This window comes from Drosophila navojoa, chromosome 4, assembly GCF_054131105.1.
Source record: "Drosophila navojoa isolate 15081-1374.11 chromosome 4, UAZ_NAV_1.0, whole genome shotgun sequence".
Classification (NCBI taxonomy): domain Eukaryota; kingdom Metazoa; phylum Arthropoda; class Insecta; order Diptera; family Drosophilidae; genus Drosophila; species Drosophila navojoa.
Genome location: NC_142892.1, coordinates 8,044,206 through 8,056,521, shown reverse-complemented (window position 1 = coordinate 8,056,521; position 12,316 = coordinate 8,044,206). Strand labels below are relative to the sequence as shown.

At 41.5% G+C, this 12,316-nt stretch overlaps 3 protein-coding genes across 12 annotated transcripts; 1 reads left to right on the top strand and 2 right to left on the bottom strand.

The window, feature by feature from the left end:
• ND-30 (NADH:ubiquinone oxidoreductase core subunit S3) lies at nucleotides 1–1,136 on the top strand. Its single transcript, XM_018101427.3, has 3 exons — nucleotides 1–174; nucleotides 232–303; nucleotides 365–1,136. The coding sequence occupies exons 1-3, from the start codon at nucleotides 111–113 to the stop codon at nucleotides 1,030–1,032; spliced, it is 804 nt and encodes a 267-aa protein (XP_017956916.1). The 5' UTR covers nucleotides 1–110; the 3' UTR covers nucleotides 1,033–1,136.
• On the bottom strand, nucleotides 1,119–11,620 carry BtbVII (BTB-protein-VII). 10 transcript variants are annotated; one of them, XM_089259294.1, is made up of 7 exons: nucleotides 11,549–11,620; nucleotides 9,909–10,550; nucleotides 9,145–9,844; nucleotides 8,774–9,060; nucleotides 8,587–8,695; nucleotides 2,984–4,113; nucleotides 1,119–2,922 (listed from the first exon to the last, which is right to left on the bottom strand). In XM_089259294.1, exons 2-7 carry the CDS (start codon nucleotides 10,077–10,079, stop codon nucleotides 2,590–2,592), a joined length of 2,730 nt encoding a protein of 909 aa, XP_089115420.1. In that variant the 5' UTR covers nucleotides 10,080–10,550; nucleotides 11,549–11,620; the 3' UTR covers nucleotides 1,119–2,589. The 10 variants fall into 10 exon arrangements, with proteins under 10 accessions (XP_089115420.1, XP_089115423.1, XP_030239082.1 ...); XM_089259297.1 differs by having other exon boundaries at nucleotides 8,786–9,060; XM_030383222.2 differs by having other exon boundaries at nucleotides 9,160–9,844.
• Nucleotides 4,640–6,395, bottom strand: LOC108651617 (uncharacterized). The gene has a single exon (XM_018101433.3). The coding sequence runs from the start codon at nucleotides 6,393–6,395 to the stop codon at nucleotides 6,081–6,083; it is 315 nt and encodes a 104-aa protein (XP_017956922.1). The 3' UTR covers nucleotides 4,640–6,080.
• Nucleotides 11,621–12,316: the final 696 nt, after the last annotated feature.

Below are 12,316 nucleotides of genomic sequence, written 5' to 3'. Positions count from 1 at the left end.
CAAAAATTATTTACTCAACACTGGCTTTTTGACGTTTTGTTATTACATAAAGTGTCAAATATTCAGTGGATTATTGAATTTGCACTGAAATATTTGATTTAATCGAGCGTATGGCCGCATTAATTAGAAATTTGGGTGTCAGAATTGCTTCTGCCGCTTTGACGGCCAAGCATGGTAAATGTTTAATACTTATCATACTCAATTAGCACTAATTCGTATATTGATACATAGTGGTACCCGCTGGAACAGCTGCCTTCCGTATGCAGAGTACTGCACCAGTTGATGCCAAAGCAGCAGAAAAACGTAAGTATTTTGGGTTGTCTAACAAGTAGACCTTACTGGAAATTCGATTTCTATTTGGTAGCCACTGTACGCAAACCAGATGCAGCTGCTCGCTCCAGCCTGTCTGATTTTGGTCGATACGTTGCCGAGTGCTTGCCCAAGTACGTTCAGAAGGTGCAATTGACATCTGGTGATGAACTGGAGGTGCTGATTGCTCCCGAGGGTGTTGTACCGGTACTACAGTTTCTGAAGGATCATCATCAAGCACAGTTTACTAACTTGGTGGACATCGCAGGTGTGGATGTGCCGTGTCGCAAGTATCGCTTCGAAGTTGTCTACAACATTTTGTCGCTTCGGTATAATGCTCGTATTCGGGTTAAGACCTACACCGATGAGCTAACTCCCCTCGACTCGGCTTGTGAAGTTCACAAGGCAGCCAATTGGTATGAGCGTGAGATTTGGGACATGTATGGTGTCTTCTTTGCCAATCATCCAGACTTACGTCGCATCCTTACCGATTACGGATTCGAGGGCCATCCACAACGTCGCGACTTCCCATTGTCCGGCTATGTTGAGTTGCGCTATGATGATGAGAAGAAACGCGTAGTTTGCGAACCCTTGGAGTTGGCACAGGAATTCAGAAAGTTTGATCTATCGGCGCCATGGGAGCAGTTCCCTAACTTCCGTAACGCAAACCCACCAGCCGAGGAGGTGCAGCCAGCTAAGGCTGCCGCTGGTGCTAAGAAGTAAGCGATTCGGTGTGCCGCATCGAAATTGTGAGCCTTGTTTAATGGTAATTATATAGAAAAACTATCAATAAAAATGATATGTAGAAATTGTAAATTTAAAAACAATGATTTATTGATAATCAACGGTACGTCACATAGATTTAACGTTGCGTTCAGGCTCTGGGAGTCTGATTCTAATATGTAGTAAGAAAATAGATAAGGTCAAGTTCTATAAAATACGCTTTTATGCTTCTACCATTTGGAAATAGTTGCCAATTATAATTTTGATTGATCTACAAGTTTACACGCACACATATCAGGAGTGCAAAAATAGATTTTCTTAAATTCTCATGAGCTGGTTACAAAATATTTTCATCGAATTACAACACCAAGAAATAACGCTGTAACGCTTTCGAAATTGAATGAACTTTTTTTCTTATATTGAATTGGTTTAAAGTTGATTTTTAACTTGGTTTAGCTGACATAGGTTGCCTGCTATTGCTGTCGAACTTAAATTTGTACTCTTGTTTATATATTGTCTAAATATATAAGTCGAACTGAACAGCAGCGAAATGTTGACAACATTATTTGATTTAGCGATTCGTTTTCGCATTTGCATTTTCACAAAATACTTTTTACATTCAAATGTGCTTGATTATATTTACGCATATAGAATGCATATTTATGGATTTTCTTAAAAAAACATTTTCTTTTCTTTTTTTTTTTTTACTAATTTTTGTTTTGTTTTTTACAACACAAAGTTCAATTTACCAGGTGAAAAATCGTGCGCCTGCGCAGCGGTGCCTGGCCTTAAAGGCGTCAGGTGTTAGGGGCGTCATCACGCCTTCAATCCTAGTGTTTTTTTAAATATTTTTTTGTATTTATTTGGCGGGAAGTTTTTAAGTTTGTTGCACTTCACACATATGTATATCTGTATGCATATATACTATAGAAGTTGACTTTGATTTATATGTATTTATGTGCTGTAATGTGTCGATTCGAGCTTGATTTGATGCACACATCATTTATCTGCACTGCTGATGTTATTTGTTTTATTTCTCGATTTATATGTATTTTCGTTTCTCCAATTTGTACAAGAATTTACATACAAACACGTCGAATGTATGTACATAACAATATTACATTTACATAGCTCGTTTTACAATTAGTTTTAAAAATGTTTCTTGTGCATTTACAAACATGCGACATGCGACTTGTTCGCATGCCTGCATTTAGGTATGTATCCATGTATGTATGCATGTACATGTACATATGTACACTACATCACTGCGCCCCTCCGAAATGGAGACGCAGATACAAAAACAAATTTTGCTGCGCTTCAATGCGCGTGAACAGTCCGTGTCCAGGTACTTGAATTATCCTGGACAGTGGGACTGTGACAAATAAAAAATTTCGATGCAGGATGAAGAGTGTGCCGCTGGCTTGCCATTTAATTGGCGCTACGGCTGCACTTCCTGGCGACAAACAACAAATTCGACATCGACGACCATTCGTGGAATGGCCCGTCGGGTCTCAAATACAAATATGTAAGCCATTGCATGCGATTCCATGGTGCGGCTTATATCGATTCGGTTTTCGTGTAGAGCCGAGCAGCTGAGCCGCCTGATGATGCAAAGGCTGTTCCTTTGCTGTTGCTGCTACTGCTGGTGTTGGCCTGACTTTCGGCGGCAGCTGCTTCATTCTTGAGCCGCTCGTGGTACTCCTGGAAGCACGGCACGATGCATAAATTCGTTTGACACTCGGGACAGTGGTATTTCGTTTTGCGGCGCAAAATGCGACCATGTCCATCGATGGTATTCCAACAGAAATTGCAGCCCAGCGCCGGGCCAGGACGAATGACGGGACAATGACTAGAACGTGGGTTCTCCAATGTAGTTATTTCGCGTTGGGTCTGAGTGATAAAGTGTACATATCAAAATGAGTTCAAGGTAGATATACGCTAATCTCCTTACCTGTGGAGAAGACACCGAGCGCTGCAGTTCCTCGTTCTTCACGCGTAGCGTGGGCAAATGCTCAAACGAACTACTCGTCGTTGCGGTCTGGTTGGGATGCAGGTGAATGCTGCTGCTACTGCTGCTGCTGCCAGTTGACTTGGATGTGCGTAACTTATTCCCACTGCCATTTGCTGTCTCGACCCGTGCACTACTGCGCTCCACAATATTTGTGATGGGTGAGTGGGGCGAGCGGCGTTCCGGAATGGGCGACTGTTCCGTGCTGCTGCCGTACGTTGGCGAAAACGGCTGGCGATTGCTGTTGCTGTTCAGGCCTGCCGGTGGCGACGTTACCACCGAAACGGGCGTGCCAGTTGAATTAGTGGGCGTGGCTGCGGTCTCACTGGACGAAGCGTTACAAGTGACGACGCGTGCTGGTACCAGGTACTGCGATGAGCCGGCTGGCGGCGGCGAGCCGGAAGCGTAAATTGATTCGGGCAGCGAGATATGATGTGGATGGTGGAGTGGAGCAGGTGGCACATAGCTTGCATTACTTCCAGACAGCGGATGCGAGTATTGACGATGCAATGGCGCAAACGGATTACTGCCCGTAATGCTGCTCGTGCCGGTGGCATGCAGCGAATGCTGACGCGGCAACAGCGGATCCGAATGCTGCTTAATCAGATATGGTGTGCTAGCCGGTACGCTCAGCAGGTGCGGGGTCGGCGATGCCAGACTTGGCGCCGGCTCAGAAGCGTGCCGCTCAATTCGAGGTGGTACGGTCAACAGATGATGATGATGGTGCTGCGGCTGGTGGTGATGGTGAGTCGAGTAGTCCCTGGCTATGGCGGTGGTTGTGCCCGCCGCATTAAACGGATCAAAGTCAAGTGTCGTAGCTGCTGCATCCGGTGAAATCTGATTTGTCGACGTTAGGCTATCGCTGTCCCGCTTAACCCGTGGCTGCCTGGTGAGCACCCTATTCCGCTTGGACCCCATCACAGCCGTCGATTGCGATGTCTGCAGATCTGTTGCAGCATCCGTTTCGCTTGGCGTCCGCTCAAAGCTGCCGCTGCTGCTGCTCGTATTGGTGCCCTGGCTGTGGCTGATCGCCAGCGTGGGATGATGCTGCGTGGCATGCGCCGGACTGGGCTCTGCAAGCAAGACACATGATTTAATGGCAGCCTCAAGAATTTGTTTAGTTAATTAACCGGTCAATGTGTTTTTAAATGAATTATGAATGTCTGACTTTTTTTGTTTTAATTTTATTCGTTTCTTGCACATCGAAGCCTAAAGTCTAAAAGGTTCGTTTGTTAGTTACATTATATCGTACATAATTTCGTAACTTATTTTACAGTCGTTTCATTTACTACCGCTGACTAAAAGTACATTAAATGTAAATAATTAAATATATTTATTTATATTTATATATATATGCATATATAAGTAATATATATATATGTATACATATATAAGTAATATATATGCATATATTTATTTATATGTATACATACATATAACTACATATATGTTAAACATACACATACACAACTACCATAGTTATTGGTACTTTTGCAATTGTAGGAAACAGAGTTAGTCATAATTATTGTTTATGCTATTTTGCGTTGTTGATTTTTTTTTGTATACATATTATTTTTGATGAATTCGTATTTCGTTTGGTTTATTTTTGTTTCTATTATATGTTGTTTGTTGGCTTGTGTAGCACTATGCATCTAGTTGTAGGAATTAAAATGCTTTACCAAAGTTTGACGTTATAAATGACTTCTAACAAATCACGCTTAATTTTTACTTTGCCTCGCGACAATATAAAAAGTTATTCAATAGTTACATACATTATCATTTATATGTATATATATATTATTTGTTTTTTATTAAATTAATTATTTGTTTTTATTATGTATATATATATATTGTATTAAAAACACACTACGCTTATTCGTTTTCCTTTACTTTCTGCAGTCTCCATTTAGGATTTTGGGTGGTTACGAGTTATCTTAGTTTTGTATATTGCGTATATGGCTTGCCCATTTAATCGTATTCGTACATCGAAATTATGTACAATTATGGATTTCAAAATTATTAAACCAAGCATCCCTCGTCAGATATGTCTAATATGTGTGAAATTGCACTCAAAACAAAAAACAAAGTGATCTAATTTAATATATATGTCTATTCAACAGAAACTATTATTGGAATGGTGTGTAAATTGCCAACATTGAAATTATTTTGATAATGTGATTTTTGTGATGAATATGTAAAAACAGTCCCTGATAAAAATTATTGCTTCCACATGGATCATTTGGTTGGTTGATTGGTAAGCTCCGTCCCATAATCGAAAATACAAAATGAATTCGTACATTAACACGTGTAAATATTGGTACGTACGTATATATTATACATTACTGAGTTGGCTTAATTAAATATTTGATGGTTAACTTGCTTTGCGGTTTACTTTATACGGATTTAAACACTGTCCGTCTAATGGCAGACCCACTCCCCATCAACTAGACACATACACCCATTTGAACTAAAAACTGATTAACCATTAACTGTACACAAACATATCAATTATACGAATTAGAATGTATGCGTAATAAAGGTTGCTTTTGTAACACGAGTGCCAGGATTAATGAGGGATTACATCAATGATCAAAATAATGAGGCCATTTTTAAATAATTTATATTTAAAAAGTTGTATGTACATGCTAGCTAGTCGATACATAAATCATTTTTGCTTTTTGATGATTAACACTAATAAAATTGTATAAATTTATGTACAAATATGAATTGTGATTACATATACAAGAGTACTTTACTTCCGATTCCTTAGTTAACAATTGTAAAAATAATGTTCGGCTCGAAACAGTAGCTTAAGGAATTAAGTTCTATAAATAATTATATATCTGTTGTATGTCGGCACATCTGCTTAACTTGAGGGATACTAAATCTTAGTGGGCTATGCTTACATACATTTCCGCTATTTTACCCATCTTCTGCCGATTACGATAACGATTTCGATCCCGATGCCGTATCTTTGTAGTTCACTAGTAGATGCCGTTGCTCTAATACCTGTATAACTTGTACGGCTGTGCCCAGGAGCTTAGGATTTGTCTAAGTATTGCATGCCAGTATTAACCAGTGGCGCTAGCGTACTGGCAACCAGTGGTGGCGGTGGTGGTGCCGCTACTGTTACAAAATTATTGAAAAGAAACGCAGTAGCCGCTGCGCTATGCGCAGTGCCCATTGCTGAGACCGATACGGGCACGGCTGATATGCTCATTGGTTCTGGCTCGTTTGTTGACATAACGGCGGCCGCCTGCAGCATTGTGGCTGGCCCTGGCCCGTGCACCTCGCCACCGCTGAGTTGATCCACCTGCAGAGGCATTACACCTGAGGCGGCGGCCACAACGCCCATGTGACTTGAAATCGTATTCTATATTGAGTTGAAGTTAATACTCTGTAGATTCATGGCGGCGGCCGGATTAACGTTGATCGTGCCCGCTCCGGAGGCAGTGCCTGATGCACCAGCACCCGTTGCATCGATATACCGCTGCCTGGACATTGTGTGCACGCTTGTGGGTGACTCCATGTAGCGTGCATCGAAGAGGCTCATGACGCCGATGGCCGGATGCGTGTTAGTGCCACCGGCCGTAGAGGCCGCTGCCGCGCTGGCATGATGAGGTGTGCACATCAGCGAAGGTGTGGGCGTATCTGCTTGCGGCGGCATCTGCATATTGAGCGCTGCAGTTTGAGCTGCGGCCACGGCAGCTGCTGTTAGATGATCATATGATTCGTTGGGCGTATCGTCGCCAGGATTGGTTGATGGTGTTGGCGAAGGTGAAAGATTGGGCTCCTGTTTGACTACCCGCGCCTTAATGCTGGGCCGTGACACAGGGTAGCCACGTTTCTTGTACTCCAGCCAGAGAGTCCGATTGTTCACTCCATACAGTCGAGCAGCCTTGCAGAAACCAATGCCACCGGTTCGAACTGCTTCCAGGGCCCGAATAAAGTTCTCATCACCTTGTGGGTTCACAGATCGCTTCCGTTTTACCACTTGACTGTTGCCGCCGCCTCCTCCACTGCTGCTATTTCCGCCGCCGCCAGCGCTACTCGCACTTCCACCCGCACTGCTACCACCGCCGCCGCCCACACCAGAATGAACAGGTGACTGCGTGGGTGTTGGCCCCTGACTATACACAGACTGAACCATGTTGGACTCGTTGGGAGACGTGGGTGAAAGGTTTTGCGCTGCAGTTGTATAACCGCTGACCAGATTATTCACGGTTATGATTTGCGACGAATACGCCTGACCGGCCGTGGCCCCTTGTTGTTGCTGCTGCTGCTGATAGTGCAGCTGCTGCAAGTGCTGCTGTTGCTGCTGCTGCGTTGCCTGTTGTTGGGCTTCGTGCTGCTGCTGCTGCTGACGCTGGTCGTTGGTGCCGGCAGCACCGACGCCTGCATTGCTATTCGCGCCGCTGTTTTGATTACCACCGTTGCCGTTGCCAATCAAGTTGGACTGACAGGCGGGCATCGAGAAGCGCGAATAGTTCGAATCAACAACTGTCCACTGCAGACCTGGGAAGGGGAGAGAGAGAGAGAGAGAGACAGCGTAAGATTGGTTTCGTCTTTAGTTGGGGTTTGAAATTGAAATTTACTCGCTATAAATTTACTCTCAACTTGGGGTCGGGGCTCATCATTTGGCCAAGATCAGAGATTGGAAATAGGGGCAAACCATTGGACAACAGGTATATTATAGTTTGTATAGTAGAATGGTATTGGTATCGGTATCGAGTAGTAGAAAGATTGCTAATGCTAAATCATTATCATTCGAAAACCGCTCTTCAAAATGCTTTCCCATAACAAAATATTACGAAGAAAATTCAAAAATCACTTGGCAAACAAAAGAGTTTAGTAATCAAATCGACAAAATTATAAAAAATCAAATCAGTAAAATACAGTTATTTAGTTTTGGACTCTGTGCTAGCTCTCTCCCATTCCCAAGTTCAGGTAGGATTTCATTTTTGAATAGTATACACAATAGTTCATTATATACACATGTACATACAAATGCATTAATTTTTATGTAACACAATTATTTTTATTCGCACTTAATCGGTAAACGGTAGTCTTTATGCTTATATTTCATATTTAGCTTTAGCATTCATTTCTCCAAGCGCTTTAGATCGCACTCAAATTCAAATTGAACGAACGTATTTTTGTGTGTGTATTTGTGTGAGCGTGTTGGTGTCGCTGTGAATGTGTATGTGTATGTGCTGGTATGAATGCATGACATATGAATGAGCGGTAGCAGAGTAACAACAGTTGTCTCTAAAGTTGACCAAATTCGGAAGAATGAAATAATGATAATGATAGCAAAATCAATAGCAAAAACTCAAAACGGAAGGGACCAAGTTGAGCTCCTCGACGCGGCTTATATGAATAGCCTGTTGTCATAAAAAATTACAACCCCTTAATGAAGCATGATCTAGCGTATGATTTTTATATGTTGCAGTGTTTTTTTATCTTAGTGCAGCTGAGCTGTGTACTATTATTATATTTATATAGTATGTCGGACAGAGCCTGTTTAGTTTAGGATAGAAACTTACCCGAGTGCGACGATTGTGAATTGGGGGCCTCGTGTTCCGATGGTGTCGTAGTGCCTGAAATGTCCAGAGGCATCGATTGATTCACATTGCCAATGTCCACTTCGGGCTTCTGCATGTTCAGCAATCAAATATGAAAGAGTAAAAACTTCAGTAAAATGCTTCCAAATGGATATATAGTTAACGTGACCAATTTCATTACAATTTGCATATGTATATGTCCGTGAGCGTCATCCAGATCGGAGTCCTGTGGCTGTTGCTCCAGTTCAGTGCTCGCCGACTCTTTCAACAACTTGGCAGTATGCATCGAGTGACTCGAAAGACCGCCTAGTGCCGCTGTAGAGTTATTGCCCGCTCCACTTCCAAACGACATTTGGCTCATTTGCGCGAGGCTAAGGCCAGCAGCGCTGCCAGCGGCGCTAGCTGCATCCAAGGAGCTGCTATGCTGCTCCTCCGAGTTATTTCTGTCACCAGAGCCTGCAAAATTCCAATAAACAAATCAACGTAAATTAGCATTCCTTAGCTTCTGAAATATTCACATTCTGGCCGACGATTCTTTACCCAACTCACACTCACCGTTATTCGAAGACTTTCGCAAGCGCTTGCGCCGCGTAGCCGGTGAGGTGCCAGCACTTAGCGGTGAAGGGGTTCGTCGCAGCTGATGATGATGCGTTTGTGAACCCTGCGCTTGGCTGGCCTGCTGCTGTTGAGGTTGGTGATGATGATGGTGATGATGATGCTGCTGCTGTTGTTGTTGTTGCTGCTGCTGTTGTTGCTGTTGCTGCTGTTGTTGTTGTTGCTGCTGCTGATGCTGTTGTTGTTGCTGCTGCTGTTGCTGCGCCTGCTGCTGCTGTTGCAGTTGTTGCTGTAGTTGCTGCTGATGATGCTGCTGGAACTGCTGCGCCTCACTGCTGCTCCAAAGCGAATCACCAGCACTACTGCTGCCACTAGCCGCTCCTAAACTAGATGCCGCTACACCAGCATTGGTGCCGACAACATTTGCGCCAGCTTGACCTAGCAGTTCCGTTGCCTCGCTGGACGACTTACTGTCTGACTTCGTGAGGTTTGCCGGGTCTGTTGGCATTTCGGCCAGGCCCTTTATTTTGAGCATCTCGGCTGTTTTAAGTATGTGCGGCAGTTGCTCCTGCGACACATTCACCTCTCCGTAGTACATAAAATCCACCATCGTCTTGAGATCATCGTACTGCACGTCCTTCAGTATGACAATCGGGTGCTGACACGGATTCGTCGTAAATAGCGCCTGTAAATAGTAATGTGATGGATACGTCATATATTTGGTTTTCTTCAAAAATTTAAACACTCACCTGAAAGTACGAACTGCACGCGGACAGCACTATTTTGTGGGCCTGTAGCTGTCGACCCTCCGCGGCAAGCGTGACGTCCACCAGCGTCCCATTATGCAGCAAGGAGGAACAGACGGATATGAAGTTTGGCTGGTGATTGTTCCAGCGCAAGCAGAACTGCTGCACAGACATTGTCAGGGTCAGCGTTGGAGTTGGCGTCTACGCAAGCAACAACACCCGTTAGCGGTGATGTTGCCGCTGCCGCGTACTTTGTCTCGCGGCAGCAACAACAAGTAGTCGAAATACCAGCAAGATATCAGTAATGAATACCAAGACAAGCCAACCAACAATTTCAATTCCAAAAAGCCAAATGACGAAAACACGCTGATAACAAAATTTTTTATCGCCTATTGATTATTGTTGTTCCTACTTTCTGTTCCGCTGTTATTGTTGTTGCCCTTTTTTTCTTGCTTTAATTAAAGTTTATGTACAATATTATTTTTTGGGCGCCTTTAAGTTCCGCTTTTGTTGTTCTCGTCACTGTTTGTTTTTGGATATACATATGCACATGCGTATATATATATATATAAAATTTTACGTTTGGCGGCGGTTTCTATGCCGCACCGTTATACATATACACAGATGCACGCATCTTATGTATCGCTGAAATGGTAATTAATGCGAAATATAAAAATTATAAGTATACGCACACATTTGAATATATATTATTTTATTTATTTGATAAGAGCAGTATTTAGATTTGTTTGGATTATCTATTTCTTTTTCTGCTTAGTTTACTGTCAAGTTATCTCTTTTGCTTACGCGCGCACTCTTTCGCTCTTTCTTTATGTATCACAGGCTGCGCCGTGCTCGCTCTGCCTTCTTACAACAAAAACAGCGTTGGCAACAACAAAATCAGTATATATATATACACATATATGTGTGTATGTAATTATACAGTCGCGAGCAGCACACGCACACACATACACGAAAACATTCTTGCATATACATCATTGACAGATGCTAGGAAATTTAACAGAAAGTCTGTGTACTGTTTTTTGCCTTAAGTTTTATTTTTAATGAAAACGTAACGAAATCTAATACATAGGCTTCATGTCTGATGTGCGCTACACGGAGACCTTGAATTTTCTTTGATTGTTATGACGTAATTAGCGCGTCTGACCCTCTGCCTCTGCCACAGGCACGACCACGACCGACGTCGACTAATCGCTGCTTCGTTTATTCATCGTATTGACATTTTCAGCAGCCTTTATTTAGGTATGTACATACATGCATACATATGTGCATATGTCGCGCGTTTTATTTTTTATTTTTGTTATAGTCGTTTTCCCATCTATATGTTTGCCTGCTTATTTAATTAGCAATCGGCAAAGTTCTATATTTCCCGTGTTTTGGCAGAGGATTTTATTATTTTGCACAAAAGAAAACACGGCGAGAAGTAGAAAGTCCAAAAACAAAATGGCGCGCTTGTAAGAAAAATTTCTAGTTTGCAAAAGCTTTAAAAAGCATGTTTTACACATATATTTTATTGAGAGCTTATGTATTACTCATTTTCACTGTTGACTGTCTACATTGTGCACAATTTTGTTTTCTTTTTTAGCTTGTGTATAAATTAATTATGACAGAAATGCAGTTCTTACGTTTTACTTCTTTATTCTTTTATTGCGATATCAGACCTGACAATCAGGGTTGCTTAGCACAACTGGGAAAAGCATTCAATCTATATATCGATACTATTAAATAAATTGCACGTATCGATGTTTTATTAATCGATATAATTATATGGTTTTAAACTGATAATATATCGAACTTATTATAGTTATATTAATATTTTAAGTTCAAATGGCATTTTAAGTGGTAACTTGTAAATTTGAATTAATAATTATTAATTAATTAATAATTCTAATTTTAAAACTTTTAGCGAGGGAATACCTCTAAGCTGGGAGACACAGAAACCATCGTATAAGCTCAATATCGGTAAATTGTAACTAATTATTGTGACTTTTAGTGTTGGTAACGTTGTATAAATGCCGATAACAATACAAATATAATACCAGTTATTCAAATTTGTAATCTGTTTTGTTAAAATTTTGAGCGACACTTAATGTACTTATATACTGTCTCGGTATAATATTTTCCTAAAATATGTACATCAATATTTATATTCAGTTTAAATATTTAATGAATTTAAGCCTAAACCAAATAGTGTTTGATTAAAAATATTGCGAGCTAAATATGTAGAGTTTATTTGTATAATTGTTGTTTTATGGAAAGGCTTATTTAATGAGAGTACCATTAGTACTTTCTGAATTCGAGACAATAGGCTTAGCTATATATATTCATATGTACGTAATTATGTATACTAAAATCAGAGCCATGCTAAAAAGATTATGCTGTCCAAGCTTAAC

What these genes read in the sequence shown, in the direction of transcription:
- ND-30 (XM_018101427.3), top strand. Translation starts at nt 111, where the DNA reads ATGGCCGCATTAATTAGAAATTTGGGTGTCAGAATTGCTTCTGCCGCT. An exon ending in CGCTTTGACGGCCAAGCATG is followed by an intron (nt 175 to 231) that starts GTAAATGTTTAA and finishes ATTGATACATAG; the next exon opens with TGGTACCCGCTGGAACAGCT. An exon ending in TGCCAAAGCAGCAGAAAAAC is followed by an intron (nt 304 to 364) that starts GTAAGTATTTTG and finishes TCTATTTGGTAG; the next exon opens with CCACTGTACGCAAACCAGAT.
- LOC108651617 (XM_018101433.3), bottom strand. Translation starts at nt 6,395, where the DNA reads ATGGGCGTTGTGGCCGCCGCCTCAGGTGTAATGCCTCTGCAGGTGGAT.
- BtbVII (XM_089259294.1), bottom strand. Translation starts at nt 10,079, where the DNA reads ATGTCTGTGCAGCAGTTCTGCTTGCGCTGGAACAATCACCAGCCAAAC. An exon ending in CGTGCAGTTCGTACTTTCAG is followed by an intron (nt 9,845 to 9,908) that starts GTGAGTGTTTAA and finishes TACTATTTACAG; the next exon opens with GCGCTATTTACGACGAATCC. An exon ending in TAACGGTGAGTGTGAGTTGG is followed by an intron (nt 9,061 to 9,144) that starts GTAAAGAATCGT and finishes GGAATTTTGCAG; the next exon opens with GCTCTGGTGACAGAAATAAC.